We start from the raw sequence: 16,687 nt of genomic DNA, 5'->3' as shown, positions 1-16,687 counted from the left end.
AAGTGTTGGCTTTGGCTTGTTATTATTTCAAGGTTATGATAACTCTGCTACTCCACTAGAAGGTGTTTGCCATCTCAGTCTGTTTGTGCTCTCCTCTTCTCTTGTTGTTTAAAGGGTATGTATATTTGTACTTATATAATAAATAGTTTCACAAATCAAACTTGGGGTTTCTGGTTTGTCAAATGACTCCAGGAAAAAAGCATAAAATTTCCTCTGCTAGCAGGAATACAAAGTTTATGTAGACACCATATCAGAGGTGAAAGAAAAACCCTGATGTGAAAAACTGGGGTTCAGCTTGGGGGAATAAAAACATACCTGGTTATGTTTGTAAGAGCGTGGTCTGGGGTTTTTAAAAAAGGCTAAGGTTAGACTGTACGGGAAAATAAAAGAAAATTTGAACCCACCTGAAAGCTATTTATTCTAATATTTCTAAAACTGTCTCACAGGAAAAATTTAACTCTTGAAAGCCCAATGATCCACTGGAGTCACTGGGTGAAAATTCCTATTTTAACATAACACTAAGGCAACAGCAGCAGTACTTGCTTTACCCTGTTGGGACATTTCTACGTTGCTTCAGCCTCACACTTGTTGAATCTCAAGTTGCATACATTTTTTATCACAGTCTGGCTGAGTATCCGACTGTGTGAAGTATGACTAGTAGACCTAAGTGCAGACAAAATGAAACATGGAATGTAACTTGAGTTAACAAAAAACGAGCCGTTTAATATGGCTGATGGAAAAATACAAAGTAATGCATAAGTCAAACAAAGACGAGAACAAACAATAACCTAAACTGTGGAAACTAAAAATAAAACATGAAAAACTCTAAACATGAAACTTGGTGTGGATACAAAGATAGCTGACATGACATAGACATGGTGCAAAAGACAAGAGACCACCTGATATTCAACAAAGAAGGACAGAGGACTTATTAAATACACGGAAAAATAAAGAGAGGATTGGGAACAGGTGGGAACACAGCTGGGACAAATCATACCTAACGAGACCAGGGGAAGCAAAACAAGACACACTGCACACAGGACAGGAACTTTCACAGTAAAATAGTAAACAGCTTGGAATGCAGACATGACAACATGAACTTGACAGCATGACACCCAGACATGAAACACATAAGGGGCGAGGGAAACTTAAACACAGGGGTAGAAGACACAAAGGCAGTCTAAAAAACAAACTATAATGGCAACCTAGGCACAGTAGAATGAACTTAGAAAACCTAAGTTTGCTGGACAAACACACCATTTTAGTAGTTCAGTAAAAATAAATAAAATTGGATTTTAAAAAGAAGGCTTGCTTTCAGTTATTGGATAAAATCCTTTGCAGTCAGTTTCTGCATGAAGCCCAGATCCCATGAATATCACCAAATGCCGTCTTTGCTCCATTGAGATACTCTGCTAGGCCTCTTTGGCTGCTTTTACAGTTTGACTTGGCTTGATGTTATGATGTTGTTTTTCTTAACCATGGAAATAATTCTGTCATCTTGCACTTTAGTTGTCTTCTCTGGTATATCAGGGCTTTTGGTGTTGCTGCACTGCCCGGTGGATTCATTCTTTTTTAACAAGCAGATTGTTGATTTGGCCACTTGTAAAGATCTTGCTGACTTTCTGATAGGTTTGTTTTGGTTTTGACCTTCGCTTGCACTGAGATCTACAGTGAAAAGTTATGAAATACAAATTCAGCACTCCAAAGAAACATCAGATTTTATGTCTGGTTCATTTGGAAAGATTAATCTTTAAAAAGGAAGCTGGTGTAAGCTAGGTACAAACTACTTGCAGTCAGTTATCCCATGAACTTTAGCTATGTCGAGTTAATAAAGCCTAGGCTAAGCTAATTAACTAGCACACTTGCTAACTGCTAGCTAGAAGAGCTTTATTTTTATCTCTATTGACCTTCTTGAATAAAATGGTGAATAGTGGTGAACAAAGTGAAAAGCAAACAGAACACCTAGGACAAAAGAGATCAAAGGATCTGTGCACAAATGCAACAAATGTGAGCCCTCTAGCAGCTTATCAACTAGCACTATGAATAGGACCAGTGTTGCCAACTTAGCGACTTTGTCGCTATATTTAGCAAGTTTTCAGACCCCCAGCGACTTTTTTTCTATAAAAAGTCGCCATAAAAAGACATGAAAGCGCGTATCGCTTTTACTCTCAACAAGCAGCGGGTGCTGTAACGCAGTCAGTTCTTCTTTTACTCTTTTACTCTTATGCTGTTTTGTGGATCACAAGGTTTAAAACTACTTATAAACACACACACAAAGTAACTCCACCAGAGTGCCTATTTCGGGTCACTTTTGCCGGTCCAAGCCCGGGTAAAGGAGCAGGGTTGGAATTGTGACATTAAAAAAAACAATAATTGCTAAAAGAAATTTAATTTGTAGTTCTAAATAAACTCTAAATGCATTTTTACTCACTTTATGTCTCTTCCACGATGTTATTTCTCTCTCCAACAACATTGGTTACAATTATATTAGCGTGACCAATTATGCAAATTAGGTGATGACGTCATTTAGCGACTTCTAGCGACTTTTAGGACAGCCAATAGCGATTTTCCTTACTGAGGAGTTGGCAACACTGAATAGGACACATCAGTAGGGATGAGCAAATGTCACCTTTGGTTTGGCTTTATAAGTATTGTTCCAGTTTGTATGCTGCTTATGTTACCACTGCTATCTTTGCTAATATGGTATTATCACCTTTGCAAACACTGCTACATCTGTGGCTGCTCACAGTTAGCATGATCTAGCATTAACATGTTGCTGTGGAGTCACTAGATGTAAACAGTTTTCAATACTGGCACTGATATTGTGTCAAAGGTTAATAAAGAGCAACAAACGAGTCCAAAAACAATAGAAGACAAAACTTCCGAGGAGTGGGTGGTTAGTACATGAACAAAATTTCTCTTTCATTAATACGTGAGAAAGACTTTCCATCAGTGGTACTCAAACCATAAAATATGGTTTAATTTTCAGAGCTGGAAAGACGTGCACTCTTAAATCAGCCATAAAAAGAAACTTTATTGGCTGCAGTTCTTTTACTTTAAAAATGAAACCCCACAAGCCTCACAGTTCAACTAAAATTACAGAGGGAACACGGCACTGTACATTTCTGTGTTTCCCATTTCCACCACTAGCACTTATCTTCTCCATTGACCAGTTAATTTCAGGGGCAAACTAATCAGCAAATGCCGATGGAAATTTACATGATACATTAAAGAGAGCTCCGGCGCTGATGGTGGAATTTTTCGGGCTGATTTTATATTCATGATATGGACTCTTTTTAGATGCTGGACAGCCTCACATTTGGAGGGGATTGCTGCCGCTGCTGCAGGGAGTCCAATAAAAGTAATTCATTTGACATTTACAAAAAGCAGCGCGCGTGTCAAAAGGCATCCATCATGGTAATACTCGCAGAACACTTAACAGACCTCAAAACAGCTCCGCTTGGGTTAATGGTGCCAAATCAATACGGCTGATTCAGTCCTTTCCATAAACAGGGTTTGTTTTTATTAACCCTGAGCAGTGCTGGAGGAAAGGGTGAATCATAAAGAACATGATCTAATATTTGTGTGTGTTTTCATGGTGCTCACTGGACAGGACAGGAGAACATGGTGTACCATGTGTGTATAGCCAGAGAGGCCACACAGCCAAGGTGCAGGGACACAATACAACAACTGTTAGGAAATAAATGCATCTCTTATTTGAGATTGACCTGAGGTAAAGCTAAATTGTTATTTGCCTCTCTGCTAATCTAGCTTCTCTCTCATACTATATTTAAGTAAAAAATAAAATATATACAGCATGTATTTTAATGTCTGCCTATGAACAAACTGAAGAAATGGGAAAAAATTATGTTCAGTCCATTATTTCATTATTTCATTATTTCATCTCAGAATCTCAGTTCTTTTCTCCTGCTTTTTGTGTAACTGGGAAAATAATCTCTGTGTGAGGCCCATTTAATAGCTGTTCTAGCTTTTCTATCATATCGCCTCAATTTGTTGTCAGTTAGCCCAAAAGACCCACAAAATCTTTGTCCATCATCTCGTTGTCCATCACTTGAAGGTGGTTGGTTGCTACTGGATATTTCAGGCTATGGTTGCTTAGGTAATCCTCCAATGTCTTCTACTACCAGGTCTTATGTCAGCCATCTCTGTCCTACACTCATTGGCAATCGCTTCACTCACTCATCTGGAAGTTATAGGAATATTTGACCTGCCCGGTCCACATCGCCACCATTTTTCTTTGTAGTTTCTGGTGTTCATATCATTGTCCATCCCTTCTAGTATGGATGTAGCTTTGATTTGTTGGTCAAACATCACTTTGTAGCTGATGGACAGTCGCTTGCGGACATTACGAGATCCAGTTGCCAAAAGGAGGCTCTTAAGCTTCACTGGAAGCAACGTGGAAACCAGAAACCTTAGAACGTGAATACGATTCTTGGAGTAAGGGAGAAATAAGTGTTGGTAATGGGAAGTGGGTGGGAGCCAAGATAAACTTCTCAACGTCTTCGACTGACACATGATCTGGTACATTAGAGGGTTAGCTAGACAACTGGAGTCTGGAATGTGTGCGACCAGCTGTCAATTTGTCAGCAAATTGGATTTACAACAAGGTCATATATCAGAGCTATTTTCACTCTAATTGGTAGTGACCTCGGTCGCTCACATGGAAATTGATAAAAATTTGTTTCGGTTCATCAACATTAGCGGTTAATTTTCCCATAGCTGTTCGATGCCTGTGAATGTCATTCACTTTCTATGCTACCCGGTCACCATGTCACTTCTAGTTTGGACACAACTTAAGGTCAAGATGTTCAGATTCATAAAACCAGAAACCACAGAAAATACATAACCAGGGATAACACTGAACACAGGAATATGAACACCAGAGGGTAAAGATGCACAGCTGCACCAAATCTTGCCAGAAGAGGATGTAAAACTCTAACTAAGACATGGAAAACAACTAAAACAACATAATGTAGAAAGTTAGTGAATCAATAGAGGAAGAAATATGGGAGGATGAGACAACACAGGGGGATTAGTGTTACTACAAGCACCAGGAAATAAAAAACTAAACTCATCCCTAGAAAATTGTAAAAAAAACAACAAACCCAGAGACTACTTGGTAACAAAGTAAAACAAGAAAATACCCAAGAGATGACCACTTAACACTGAGACAGACTACAGTGAACAAAAGAAGCCCTAAAGACAAACAAAAGGAGCCCCAGAGAAACATAAATAATTAACCTTATGAACAGCAACTAGAAATCAAGTATAACAAAAGATAAAAATCAAAACCTCAAGCCACCAACACAAACCAGACATAAAACTAAGAACACAGAATCATGTTGAAATCAAACAGAGGGGAGAGGATGTGGAGGAGGGAAGAATACTGAATGCTAAATACGAATGAACCACTACCAGAGAGCACAGAAAGACAAAGGAAAATGCTTTAACAACTAAATAAACTACATAAACACAAACAGTAAGCAGAACTAAAATACAAGGACTAAAGGGTACAGATACTAAGCAATAAATGAAACCAAAACCTCAGAAATAGACAAAACTAAAAACACAGAAGCAAAATGAAACCAAATAGAGAAAAGCTAATAATAAATACAATTTCAAGACATGCGTTTTATGTGTAGTCCACAGTTGGTTTTAAAAATATAAAACAGTGATGGAAGTTATTCTTAATTAACTATAAATAAAGTTTACGACTCCAGTGCCAGTGTTGAAAAAAAGAGTCTTTCTCTTGGCTCTGCCCTTGTATGTCGTTATCTAAATCAACAGCTTGTTCAGCTGTCATGACAATCATCATAATTTTTCTCTATGCTTTTTGAAGACTTGTCATCAGAGCCCACCTTGTCTAAATCAAGGATGTCACACTCACGTTACATTAAGGCCACATACAGCGCACTTTGATCTCGAGTGGGCCGGATGAATGAAACTGCACTTTCTGTCAGTGTAAAGACATTTAGACAGTGACAAACAGGAACTGGTTTTCAGGTCTGTCATTTAATGACTTATCACTTAACTACTTTGGTGTAGATAACTGGCTTTGGTCTCTAAAACTTGATGATGTTAAAAGTCCCCGGGCCTCATTTTTGACACCCCCCATCTAGATCTCTAAGGTTTGCTGATCAGTATTTGTCAGTCCTACCGACATCCAAGTTATGGACAAAAGATAACTGTACTTTTGAGGTTGTGGGCCCCAAATTGTGACACTCGCTTCCATACGTACGACTCATTGAAGCTGTTCATGTTTCTAAAATAAAGAAAGAGGGTTGCCTTTATTTAGTTTTATCTGTTTATGCTATTTTAATTGTTGCATGTTATTCTGTTTTGTGAAACACTGTGAATTTTGTTATTGAGAAGCGCTGTTTAAATAAAACCTCACTGACTAACAGTGGAAACATTTGCTCTTTTTAGTTGTTTGTTTTCCTCTCTGTCAGCTGCCATTTCCGAGTTCACTCTGAATTTGCATGATGTAAATATGGGGAAGTGATTGTAGGATGATTGGCGGCTTCAGTTTAGTGTAGTGTAGCCGTCAGTAAAATGAGGAACATAGTGCATCGTGTCGCTCTGATAAACGTGATGAAAGGTGCTCTTCCTTATTCGACACAGTTAGTTTCAGTTAGCATCACGTTTCTGAAAGTAGAAAACAAACATTAAAATTCTGCATCTTAAGTAAATGCAAACCTGTCTTCATCCTTGCTTTAGAGGACAAGATCTTAAATTATAGATTGCATGTGTTTCCTCAGTAAAAAAAAACTCTGTGGCGACGACAGTTATCTTATTTTGAGTCGTCTCTTGTCGCTCAAGAGTAGAGGAAATTGAAGTTCCACACTCTTAACCACAGAGCACCATTTGACGGTAAGGAGCTCTGCAGTTCTCAAGATAACACATGCATCTGCGCATGTGTGCATGCAGAAGCATGTTCTGTGTATGTACACCGTGTGCATACATGCATCTGTGCGCGGCATGTACGAGCAGAGACGTACTGCCTGCGTTTACTTTGCAAACATGGACTGTCACAAAAGCTCACCGTGCCACCCTTCTAACTTCCTGTCGTGTTCAATGAGAGCATGCCAAAATACCACAGACAGGTCACGTGATGCAGCGAGTCTGCCTCCCTCAGACAGTCTTTGTTCACTTTGTGTGACTGCAATCATCAGCTTGGGTCAGTTATTTAGCAAGGGGGGGGAAGGTTTTTTTGTGTTTCCTTTCGTAATGATGGTGAAGAAATCGTTGCTGTAGAAAAAACACAGGAACTGAAAAAGAGGAAGAGGAAGAAGAGGAGGAAAGTGCACGCAGGGGTGATGGACACGACAGATGAGAACTGCAGTCCGGCCGCAAGCACAAATGGTGGTGAGTTTCTTGTAGATCTTTTACTTCTTTATAAAACAGTAATTTTTATTTTAGCTTGCACTCTGGCCCCTTTGTGTGACGCTGAAGACAGACTAATAATGACAATGACAAAAAGTCTGCACTTTATGATGCAGATGTGCTTTAATGTGTTACAATCAATATATAATTTGCAAGCATAGAATAATAGTCCTCTTGCAGAGGGCGGGTAACACTGGCAGAGGGCGGGTAACACTGGGTGTTGAAACTGAGGGCTTCAGGTGCAGTTTTAAGAGTAAAGTAGTGAGCAGATGTCTGACTATTATCGCATTTCTGTGTCTGTGTCATTCAGCTTATCCGGTGCGGTGCATTGAGGAAGTACTTCTCCCTTTCTTCACAGATGAGAGCCTGCAGGCCACCATGAAGCCACAACACCCCCCTGCCTCAGACATTAGCCCCCCCGCTCTTCAGGAACTTAGGCTGGTCCTCCTGGGCCGGAAAGGAACCGGGAAGAGCGCCGCAGGCAACACGATACTGGGAGGAGTGGGGGGATTTGAGAGCGGGAAGCCCACAGAGGAGTGTGTGAAAAGGCGAGCTGATGTGGCGGGGCGAAAACTCACTGTGGTGGACACACCTGGGTGGGAATGGTACTACCCGCTTAATAGCACCCCTAACTGGGTGAGGAGAGAAACTTTGAGAAGCGTGTCGCTTTGTCCTCCCGGGCCTCACGCTGTGCTGCTGGCCGTGCGGGCCTGTGCTTCTGTGACAGATGACTACATCATAGAGATTGAGGAACACCTGGAGCCGTTGGGGAAACACGTGTGGGAGCACACTATGGTGCTGTTTACCAGAGGAGACGAACTGGGCATGGGCACCATGGAGCAACGAATCCTGTCAAGCGGCCCGTCGCTCCACAGACTCCTGCAGAAGTGTGGAAACAGATACCATGTTGTGAATAACCGGAGCAAAGGAGATGGGACACAGGTTAAAGAGCTGATAAGGAAGCTGGAGGAGATGGTAGATAAGAAGAAGGATGGAAGCAACCATTTAGAGATGGATACCGTCGTGTTGGGGCTGGAGGCCGATGGGAAGAGGAGAGCCAGGGAGAGGAGAAAGAAACAGCGACAGATGGAGGCACAGATGCAGAGAGGGACCATCAAAGCCACTCTCATTAGTAAGTCTGTTTATTTTTATAACACTTCCAAAGTTTTCTCAAGTTCATGAAATCATTTCATATGATTAGACGGCTCAGAAAAAAGGTTGATGGAGACCAGAACAAAGTTAACATCAGTCGTCACTGCATCACAAAGATGGAGTAATGATAAATTATGATATTCAACAAGCATCAGGTGCAAACACAAAGTTTAGTTTGTGCCAAAATTATCTTGACATCCACACTGTTTGCACCAGCCACTTTATTAGGTACACCTTGCTAGCACCATGTTTGACCCCCACCTTGAATGGGCCTAATGTGTTTGTAGGAGGAGCTTCAGTCAGGATTTAGAGTTTATCTTTACACATAAACAGCACTGATGAAAACCACTAAGTGACTTCTCGTCACTTTAAAGGTTTTGCATTAGTTTCATTAGCTAGTATTAGGTTGGTTTTCCTTTTTGCCTTCAGAACGGCCTTAATTCTTTGTGACACAGATTCATCCGTGACGTAAATCTCCTGTTCCACCACATCCCAAAGGTGCTCTATTAAATTGAGATCTGGTGACTGGGAGGTCATTTAAATACAGTGGACCCTTCGTCATGTTCAAGAAACCAGTGACAATTGTGTGTTATCCTGCTAGAAGCAGCCATCACTGTCATCACAGAGCGTATCCATCTTTACAGCTTGAAGTTAAAAAGTGATTGTTAAATGTTTTTTCATTGTGCTCAGTTCAGACATAGACATTGTGCACATGGGCCTAATTTTAGCACAAATAAAATGTCACAGACCAGAAATACAACTCTAAAAACCAGTGCTGATTTGTGTTTAGGTCGGTAGTATTTGCTAGGATGGAGCTCAGAAGCTGACAGAGACTGAAAGTCACTAAAGTAATGTGATTATGAAATTTAAACTGAAAATAAACACAAGTGTGGCTCTATGTTTTCTAGTGTGTAAGTAGTGGTAACACTACTAACTATAACCAAAATCACAGGGATTCACACAGGTCTCCGCAGGCTTACAGAGCCTGTTTTTGTCTTACTGTAGGATCTTACAATTACAGTTTTTATTGTAAGGCTGAGTTTTACCTGATTTTCCTGTTGAAAGCTCTGATGAACTTCTCTCTTGTTACCTGCACAGCAGAGAAAGTCAGTCCCAAGTTGTAAAGAAATAAAGCCTGTACAAACATATGCAGTACTCAGGTAAATGTAGCTTTGTTTACTGTACTAAAAATAGAGATTTCATTCATTCAAGTGTTTCAGAAACTTCTTCATTTACACACAGACAAAGAAGACAGAGTTTTATATGACAACATTTTGATTATTGTCTTTTGATTGGCCAACATTTATGTATAGTTAGGGTTATATGCCCACCTCTTGCTTTGGGATGCTGTAGTTAGTGCTTGAGATCCATGGAGATGGAGATATTTTTCAATATGATTTTTAAATTTTTTTAAGGTTGAAAAAAATACCTGTTTACGTGTGAATGTAGCCTGAGCGATTATTCTGGGCTATTTTTTTTAATAATCAAAATTAAATAAAAAACATCAAATATTTGGAGATTACAGCTGGATTATGCATTAAAAATAGTTCTCTTTTACTGAAAATATTCCCTTTTTTCTTGTCAGGCGATGGTCCACAGGGTTCTGAGCTGGATGCCCACCAGTCTTTCTCCAAATCCCCTCGACGTCTTCCTGAGATCAGACTGGTTCTACTGGGCGAGCGTGAAACTGGAAAAAGTTCTGCTGGAAACACCATCCTTGGAAAAACAGGGTTCTTCCAGTCGGGAGCCGTAACAGAAGAGTGCATTCGTCAACAAGCGGAGGTGGCCATGCGGCTGGTGACTGTGGTGGACACGCCGGGCTGGGAGGCGGGTGTGGCAGGTGCAACACCAGAGAGGGTGAAGAGAGAGATTGTCTGCAGTGTGTCTTTGTGCCCTCCGGGTCCTCATGCACTCCTGCTGACTCTGAGGGTGGACACACTGGTGAAAGCGGGACATGTGAGAGAACATCTGGAACTTCTGGGAGAAGGTGTATGGAGACACACAATCTTGCTGTTCACCCATGGAGATCAGCTCAGAGAGGGAGTGGATATTGAGCAACACATCCAGAGTGGAGGCAGGGACCTGCAGTTGCTTCTGGAGAAGTGCAGGCGGCGGTACCACGTCATCAGCAGTGTAGATGGTGGAGGAAGAGGAGGTAGAGGTTCCAGTAAGGTGACAGAGCTGCTAGAGAAAGTGGAAAAGATGGCAACAATGAACAGATGCGAGGCTTTCTCTGGTCTGGTTCAAGAAGTCAGGGATTTGAGCCAACAAAGAAACGAAAAGTTCAACCAGCGTCTGAAGGAGATGGGAGATAAGATGGCTCGTCAGGAGGCAGAGCTGAAGAACATGAGGGACAGGGAGATGAAGAGCATCAGATGGTTCTTTGATAGAAGGAAGAAGGTGAAATCTCCAGGAAAAGCTGACATTCAAAAGGAAGAAGCGGAGGATGACGACATGAGGGTCGGCGAGAGGAAGAACGATTTCGGTGAGCTGGAGGAGAGGATGCGATGGCTGACAGAGGACAGAGAGAAAGAAATTCAGGATCTGAGCCTGGAAAAGGAGCGAATCCGCATAGCACTGAGCCAAGCTCAACAAGAAAGGGAAAAGCTGCTTTACAAACTGGAGATAAAAGAGAGAGAGATTGAGGAGCTGCAGGAAAGAACTGAGGAGCAGCAAATTAAGCTTCTCGACCTTGAGCGTGCCAGCGTAGAAAAGGAACATGAGACGAAACAAAGGGAGGATGCTTTTAGAGCAAAGACACAAGAATGGATGAAAGAATATGAGAAACTGAGGCAGACCATAGAGCTCCTCAACAAAGACATATCTGACTGGACTGAAAAACACGAGTCTTTAACAGCAGAAATCAGCCGGACTAAAACCCACTATGAGGACACTCTAGAGAGAACAGTACAAGAAAAAAACAGGGAGACGGCAGAGATGGAACAAAAACTGAGGAGTGAGATGGAAATAAAGCTGCTCGAAAAAGACAAACTGATGGAAGAAGAGATGAAGAAAGCCTCGGTGGAAAAACAGGTAACTCTCAATAATGCAAAACAACACGAGACAGATATGGAGAGGAAATTGGAAGAAATGAAATCACGGCATAAGAAAGAGATGGAGGTAAAGATACAGGAGAAGGAAGCAGAGATAAAAGACATAAGGAAGCAGCATGAGGAAGAGATGGCCACAAGGATTAATGAAATAGAAAAAATGATGGAGACAGCAAAAGCTCAACAACAGCAAGAATATGAAAAGAAGCTGAAAGAAAAAGCTGATGACTTGGAAAGGATGGCACAAGAGCACGATGACGAAATAAAGAACATACAGCAAGAAAAACAAAGGCAGGCCGCAGAGCTGAAAGAGCTGTTTGCTAAAGAAAAGAAGGAATGTGTGGAGGCCAAAGAGAAAGCAATCGCAGATATAGAAGAAAAGTGCCGTGCACAAATGGAAGAAAAGATCCTGGAAAATGAAAAAGACAAAGAGATGATTCATCAAAACCACAAACGAGAACTGGAACAAAAGATGAGGGAGAAAGAAAAGGAGATAGAGGCCTTAGAACATCAGAATCAAGAGATGACGCTAAAAATCAGTGAGATGGTAAATCTGATGGAGACGAGAAGTGCCCAACACCAGGAGGAAGTTCATAAAAAGGTGAAACAAAAGGAGGAGGATGTGGAGAGGATCCAACAACAGTACACTGAAAAACTAAGGGGCGTAGAGCAAGAAAGGCAAAAAGAGACCGAAGAGCTGAAACAACAGCTCGCAAAAGAAATAGATAAACAACTGCAGGAAAGACAGAGACAGATAAGAGCCTTGGAAGAAACCTATGCTGCTCAAGTTGAAGAGGTAAAGCTAAAGCATGCAAAAGAAAAGGAAATACTGAATCAGAACCACGAAAAGTACGTTCTGGAAAAACTGCAAGAGAGAGATCGGCTAACAGAGGAGTTAAAGTGTCAGCTCAAAAACGAAATCAAAGAAAGTGAAAGGGACAAAGAGCAATACAAGAGAGAGATGGAGCAAACGCTGGAGGAGAAGGAGAAAGAGATCGAGGAGTTTAAAGCATTTGTGGAAGAAATGAAAGAAAAAATGCAACAACAGCAGGAGAAAGAACGGGATCACTTAAAAAGCATGCAAGAGACTGAGCAGCAGCTGCAAGAAAAGGAAAAGGAAACAGAGGAGATGAAATCCAAACTCATTGAAATGAAGGAGAAGCTTCGACAGATGGAGGAGAAAGAAAATGATTATTCGAACTACAAAAAAGCTTTGGAGCAAAAACTGGAGGAACAAGAAACAGAATTAGAAATGTTAAAAGAACGTTTAAAGGAGCTCGAGCAACAGTTGCAGCAGACAGAAGAGGAAAGAGAACGAGACAAGTTAAATCACGAGAAACAGATGGAGCAAACTGCGGAAGAAAACAGCCGAGTGATAGAAAAGTTAAAACAGCACATTAAAGATATTGATGACATCCTGCAAAGAAAGGAAGAAGAAAGAGGTGAGATCATTCTCAGCCAAAAGAAAGAGGCAGAGCAACGGCTGCAAGACAAAGAACGAGAGATGGAGGAGATGAAACGGCAGCTTTTAAGTGACATGGAGAGAAAACTGAAAGAGAAGGAGGCTGACATTGAAAGCGCCAAACAGCTGGTGGACTCCAGGGAGACACGATGGAAGGAAGAGCAGAAGGTGAAGGATGAGAAAGCGGCAAACGAGGTGAACAAGCTGATAGAGATCATCGACAAGAAGACAAAGGAACTGACACAAGCCCAAAGTCTTCTTGCACAGAGAGACGGTGAGATCGATGAGGCAAAACAGACATGTGCGAGCTTCTTGAGAGAAATAGAAGAGCTGAAAGAAAGCAACGACCGCAAAACATCCGCTATCGATGAGATACAGCAGCGGCAAAAAGACCAAGAGAGGGAAAAGGATGCGGAAATGACAGAAAAACTGCAGGAGAAAGAGGAAGAGCTTGACCGCCTCAGGCAAAGAGACAGGGAAAATGAGAAGGAGACCGTCCAGCTGAGGCTAACGATCGAGCAGACAAAGTCAGAGCTGAAGGAGCTCACTGAGAAAATGGAAAAGGAGATGACGGCCATGATTGAGGAATATGAAAAGGAGATCAAGATGAAAGATGAGGATATTGAGTCAATCACACAGGAGAAGGACAGCACCGTAAGTCGGCTAGAGGAAGAAATGCATAAGAGCATTCAGGTCATCACAGAGAAATACGAGTTAAGTCAGAAGAGAGTTGAGGAGCTGCAGGAGCAAAATGAGATGATGAGAAAAGAGACTGACAACCTCAGAGCTAAGTGTGAGGAAGTGAAGAAGGACAGTGACGAAGAGGTCAGGAAATTTCTCAGAGGATACGAGGAAATCCAAATCACGCTTAGAGAGAAAGATCTGGAGCTGGGGCCTTTAAAAGACGCCAATGCCCAACTAAAAGTGGAGCTAGAAATGGTGAAGGAGAGAGAAGATGAGACTAAGGCGCAGATGAATGAGCTGAGAGAGCGTTTTGAGAAGCAGATGATGGAGAAACAAAGCGAACAGAGAACGAGGGATGAGGAGCTCGAAGAGAAATTCCTAAAAAGGGAGAAAGAAGTGAGTGAAAGGGAGCAAGTTCTGCAACGAAGCGAAGAAGAGCTGAGCAAAAGACGTCACGACATCGACGCACAGCTGGAGGAGCTTGCCGAAAAACAGGCAGAGTTGGAAAGTAAGGAACAAGAACTTAGAGAACTGGAAATGAGTCTGCAGATAAAAGAACAGAAGGAACGAGAGGAGAAGGATAAATACGAGCAAGAAGTGCAGCAGAAGGCGCAGAATGTTGAGAAAATGGAGAGGGAGCTGGAAAGCTTACTGAAAGTCCTGGAGGGCAGACAGAAGGAGCTAAGCTTTCACGGTCACGATCTACAGAAGAAGGTCAGAGGACTGAAAGACCAAGGGAAAGAGCTGAAAGACAGGGAGTACTACTTGAAGAACGAAGAACAGGAGTTGCTCAACTGGAAGTCGGAGCTGCAGATGCAGAACGAGCACGTGAACTACACAACACAGCAGTTGAATGAGATGGGCAGGGAAATGACTCTGCTGAAGGAAGAGCTTCGCAAGAAGGAGAGAAATCTAAAGGATTCAATGAAAAAACTGAGCACGTGGGAGCAGAACCTCAAAGAGCGAGAGGAAGAGTTGAACCGGAAACAGCACAGCATTTTGGAGAACGGACAACACGGGACTGATGATAAGAGATCAGAAGACAGCTCGCCTTTAGTGTGCCGAGAGATCAGCGAGAGGAGGGAAAGAGGAAGAGGAAAAGATTCAGATAATGAAGATCAGAGGATGAAAACAGCTTTGTCAGCTGTAGAGAGCAATAACTGTCATCTTGAAACACTAAAAGTCGAGACGCTGACGGAGACAAAGAAGACAAAAGTGATGCAAGAAGCGGTCGAAAGTGCAAAGGTGATGGGCGAGTTGAAGCTCCTGTCTCGACCTCGCACAAGAGCAAACAACAAAGACTCTCCTGGGTCGGATTTGAGGGTGATGGTTTTAGGAGAGACCTGGTCTTCCCGCTCCCCTGCTGGTGTCACCATCTTGGGTGGAGAAGCGCCCAAATTCAGCGGCTCTAGCTTCAGGTCGTGGAAAGGCCAAATATCCGGAAGGCGCCTCGCAGTCGCAGAGCCGCTCGGCCTGAGGTGGCGAGACGGACCCGAGGAGGCAAACGCCTCTCAGCTGAAAGGCATTCTCGACAGCATCTCCTGGTGTCACCCGGGTCCCCACGTCGTCCTGCTGCTCATGCCGGCCTTCCTGACCTGCACGCAGAAGTACAGAAGAGCCGTGGAGGAGCACATGAGCCTGCTCGGACAGGAGATCTGGCAGCGCGCTCTGGTGCTGTTCACATGGGGGGAGATTTTAGGGGAGAGCGCAGAGCAGCACATCCTCAGGAACGGGGAACTGATGGGGCTCGTAGAGCGCTGCGGGGGCAGGTACCATGTGCTGACAAGCAAAAAGAATAACGCCGCGATTGAAGGCTTATTCGACAAGATGGATGACATTGTTACCCTGACCAGCAGAGAGCAGTTTCCGGTGTAAAACTTTTATAGAACTGATTGAATTCATCATGCAAAAAATAAAAATGTTAAAAATGTATATTTCCTCCTAATATGTGAAAATATTTGAATAAATGTGACTAAAGGAAGAAAAAGCTCTCACATCTGGATTATTGCTACAGATAATCTGTAATCAGTCTGATTAGTTTTACCTTTTCAAGCCTCGAGTTTAGAGTGTTCGATCGAGCTGCTGCATTTATAACACAGTCTCATGGGTGTCAGGCCACACAATGAACTGATTAACTGATTCATGTGGGACAATAACTGTAGTTTGAAAAAGCAACTATCATTTAACAGCTAGATCCAAACAGGTCTGCTGCATGTATACTTTGCTATTTGTTTATCTCCAGGTTTAGAATGACTCGCGTTAAAATCGAGCTCATGCCTCTAAGTTTAAAAGTCTTTTCTCTGCTTAGCCTGGGTTAAATTTAACATAATATAAGTGTAACGTGAAAAAATATGTGACACTTAGAAAAAAACACATCCCACTGAAACGCATTTTTTCCAAAGCTGTGCTGACTGTCACATAAAAGGCAGTTTGTGTGTGTGCACATGAACAAGCATCACATTCTGTGACTAACTCATGATTTGCCATGAGACTGAGCTGACATTTAGAGAACTACAAACTGACTGTGTGTGCAGGAGGTTACATGATTGGTAGTTTGTCTTTTACCAGGATTACTCAGAAAGTTATGGATGGATGTGGATGGAAATATTTTCGGAGATTGGTCTTAGCCCAGGAATTTCTTTTAATATATTCTTTCTCACGGTGATATAAGGCTAAAACTGAACATTTGACATCACAGCTTCACAAATACCTATCAATGTGACACAAGGACGCTTGGGAATATCTTCATTTCCTTAAGAAGACTGTGAAATTCATAACCCTTGATATCCTTCTGGATCCAGGGATTCAGTCTGAGCGTGGCGTCAGGGGAATTTTGAGCCTCGGTGGAGGTGTGTGGTCTCCTGTTTTTATAAGGTCACACTAGCAATAAAGAACAAAGTGTTTTAAAAGCTTATCATTTGTTGGATGAACGTGA

The 16,687-nt window shown here is 42.1% G+C and overlaps 1 protein-coding gene across 2 annotated transcripts; it reads left to right on the top strand.

Moving 5' to 3' along the window:
* The first annotated feature begins 7,231 nt into the window (after positions 1-7,231).
* On the top strand, positions 7,232-15,733 carry si:dkey-185m8.2 (trichohyalin). Of its 2 annotated transcripts, none has more exons than XM_039609787.1 (3): positions 7,232-7,386; positions 7,763-8,536; positions 10,142-15,733. In XM_039609787.1, exons 1-3 carry the CDS (start codon positions 7,338-7,340, stop codon positions 15,625-15,627), a joined length of 6,309 nt encoding a protein of 2,102 aa, XP_039465721.1. In that variant the 5' UTR covers positions 7,232-7,337; the 3' UTR covers positions 15,628-15,733. The 2 variants fall into 2 exon arrangements, with proteins under 2 accessions (XP_039465721.1, XP_031582745.1); XM_031726885.2 differs by having other exon boundaries at positions 7,715-8,536.
* Positions 15,734-16,687: the final 954 nt, after the last annotated feature.

The sequence above is a fragment of the Oreochromis aureus genome, linkage group 3 (genome assembly GCF_013358895.1).
Source record: "Oreochromis aureus strain Israel breed Guangdong linkage group 3, ZZ_aureus, whole genome shotgun sequence".
Classification (NCBI taxonomy): domain Eukaryota; kingdom Metazoa; phylum Chordata; class Actinopteri; order Cichliformes; family Cichlidae; genus Oreochromis; species Oreochromis aureus.
This window is presented reverse-complemented; position numbering and strand designations above follow the sequence as displayed.

Bases quoted from the DNA above. Each gene is read 5' to 3' on its own strand.
- si:dkey-185m8.2 (XM_031726885.2), top strand. From the start codon at position 7,338: ATGGACACGACAGATGAGAACTGCAGTCCGGCCGCAAGCACAAATGGT. The intron at 7,387-7,714 runs GTGAGTTTCTTG...TGTGTCATTCAG, and splicing joins GGCCGCAAGCACAAATGGTG to CTTATCCGGTGCGGTGCATT. The intron at 8,537-10,141 runs GTAAGTCTGTTT...TTTTCTTGTCAG, and splicing joins CATCAAAGCCACTCTCATTA to GCGATGGTCCACAGGGTTCT.